The sequence below is a fragment of the Cydia pomonella genome, chromosome 7 (assembly GCF_033807575.1).
Source record: "Cydia pomonella isolate Wapato2018A chromosome 7, ilCydPomo1, whole genome shotgun sequence".
In the NCBI taxonomy this organism is placed as follows: Eukaryota; Metazoa; Arthropoda; class Insecta; order Lepidoptera; family Tortricidae; genus Cydia; species Cydia pomonella.
The window spans coordinates 20927127-20929951 of NC_084709.1; the positions used below are offsets into that span (position 1 = coordinate 20927127).

The 2825-nt window shown below is 35.1% G+C and overlaps 1 protein-coding gene across 9 annotated transcripts in view; it reads right to left on the reverse strand.

Moving 5' to 3' along the window:
- The window catches only part of LOC133520126 (PDZ and LIM domain protein 3), a 38922-nt gene extending 37376 nt beyond the window's left edge, over nucleotides 1–1546 (reverse strand). For 6 of the 9 annotated variants that reach the window (XM_061854461.1, XM_061854459.1, XM_061854460.1 and 3 more), the window contains exon 1: nucleotides 1196–1308. In XM_061854461.1, coding sequence (XP_061710445.1) covers nucleotides 1196–1285 — 90 coding nt within the window. In that variant the 5' untranslated portion in view covers nucleotides 1286–1308. Of the gene's footprint in view, nucleotides 1–1195; nucleotides 1309–1402 lie in introns of those variants that run through there. The other 3 variants (XR_009799704.1, XM_061854463.1, XM_061854462.1) reach the window with 3 other exon arrangements.
- Nucleotides 1547–2825: the final 1279 nt, after the last annotated feature.

Here is a 2825-nt window from a genome sequence, read left to right on the forward strand (position 1 = left end):
TACAGTTTGTATAATCTGTAAAGCCTTTTCTGTCAGTATAAAAAAGCGGAAAATTAAAAGAAACTGGACAAGTGCGAGTCGGACTCGCCCACCGAGGGTTCCGTACTTTTTAATATTTGTTATAGCGGCAACAGAAATACATTATCTGTGAAAATATCAACTGTCTAACTATCACGGTTCATGAGATACTGGTGACAGATGGACAGACAGCGGAGTAATAGGGTCACGTTTTACCCTTTGAGTACGGAACCCTAAAAATGTAGGCGCGAAAGTTAAGCGTCCCATACAAAATTTGAATTTCGCGCCTTTTCTACTGACAAAGTAGTTTGACCGGCTATAATTTTCTTAATGAAAGACTTTAAAAAACAATAATAAATATTATAAAACACATCAATTCTTATATTATGTGGAAAGGAAAATGTGAAATAATCCACTGAATAACCTAAACATACCTACAAACATTGATTTTCTTTATGAATTACCCTTAAAACAATCATAAATCAATCATTTGTTAATTATTTGAATAAGAAAATGTGGATTAATCTAATACAAACAAATTCTGACTTACCCAATGAAATACCCTTAATACAATAATAAATATTAATAAACACCAAAATTTGTAAATTATTTGGAAAATGTGGAATAATCAATTAAATAACCGCTGTGTGCGAGAAAATCTATATTGTTCAAATAGGTATTTTTATCATTAAATGCCATTTAATTATAAAATTACGGGACAATGTACTGTCCCGTATTGGTTTCGCCAAATTACGGGGCAATGTATAATTCGTGACTGAAATACGGGACAACATGTAAAATACGTCTACTACATCTGGTCACCCGAAATAGGAAAGTACCCTATTACTATTCGAGCTAAATTGCCTAAATGCCTTTTGGCATTATGATCCGATTTTATACTTATTTGATATCTATGTGCAATAAAGTTTTAAATAAATAATCTTAATTGTCACATACGAGTAGCATTCTTTCGCATTAAGTAGATATATGTCGAGGTCAAATGTAACACTAAATAAATAATGTAAAACTAATGTCTGACACTACCAACATGGCTCATTAGGACACCGTGTATTAACTTGATACTCTAACACAAATACGAGTATTAACACCATAGACAGATAAATTCAGAAACATTACAGTTTAGACACTAATGGTTACCACAAATAAAAAGACTTACCCGTCTCCGTTGTCCAAAATCCCTGCAGTCGTCAGGTTCCGGTCGCTGATGGGGAACCCGCCAGAACGGAGGTCTCTGGTACATCGGCATTCTGCAGTACTCCCCTTCAAGCCCTGCGCGAAAGTGAACTATAAATATTGGCATAAACCGTGGGCGGTTGGCAAGAATTTACTAGTGTAAATCAAATTTGATTATGATAATACTTACTAGGTTGTTCTGTGCGCAGCGTCGCACGACCAGTGGTTTTTATCGGATAATTCGACAATATACTCGTCTATTTTGTGCGTCGAGCGCGGCTGGTGTGAGCTGTGATTTACGTTTTCGGGCGGTCTGATATTCGCAAAATGGTTCAGATTGGGTTCAACGCTCGCCGGTCTATTGTCTTTTATTGGAAAAGATGCTCTAGTTTTAGGCAATAAAGCTTGGTTTTCGGGATGGCGTTTAATGTGAGATTTTAAAAGTTAAAGAAAAGACGTTTCTAGGATGACACGTTCGATTTCGGATGAGCTAAAATGGAAATAACTATGTTTAACTCTTCAAATTAAGGTTTACTGGAAAATAAACTTTAGGTTAAAAACAATTCATTTGATTTTGCGTATGTCTTTGCGAACACTATGTAGGTGTTGAGTTTTTTCATGTAGACATTTCTATTCGCTAACATGCAAAAAATGTTGGACGTCGATGCTTTGAATTGAAACCAAAAAAGATATGGTACAAAGAATGTTAAAGCTTATTTTATAATTTGAGCGTTTTTAAAGCTCAATGAATCTGTTTTCAAATGCCACGCCTAATTTCAAATCGCAATGTGCAGAACAAGAACCATTGACATAGTTAACAATCAATTTTAAACTTTATTACAACAAGATAAGGTCTAATATTGGCCAGTTTACAATACTTTTTTCATGGTTCTTTAATAAATGTACCTACCTACCTAATGGTTACTCCCAAACAAAATATCTTCCCGAAATGATTTATGCATATGACGCTATGAATCCTTGCTTTAAGAGAAAAATGGGTTAAATATTTTTTATAACCGGAAGGAGCAAATATACAAAGACAGATAATCTTCATCGTAAAACGTAGGCGATCGCGATTATTTAGCGAAATTGAACTTTATGGAGTCCCGCGTAAGTCCCTATTGCATTGGCGAAGCTGTCGGCTGCAGCCGTCGTTGGCGTCCTTGGCAACTCCGATGACGGTCCCAGCCGACTGTGGCGGCAAAAGGTTAATCATTGTTGTAGATGGCGCTTTTTCGGATAGAATTTTAGCGTTATACGTATGAAAGTTATCGTTCTACTACGAAAATATCGTCATGTAACAATCAAAACTCACTAATTGCAAAAAAAATATTAAACTAACCTTATTTTGGTAATAGTACTGTTCACTATAGACAGATAGAAACTCAGGAATTACTACCACAAATTCAGAGCCTTAGTGAACCATACCATCAACAGAATCAAGTTCATTTTTTTAAATTATTCAATGCAGTTAGTGAATATTGGTTGCCATCGGACGACATGAGTATGCCGAGTTCGTAAGAATATAGAAGGCTTACTACTTCAGTCGCGGTATGACTATAGTTATGGGATATTAATCCATTTATTTATTAAAATAAATACAAAACATAAAA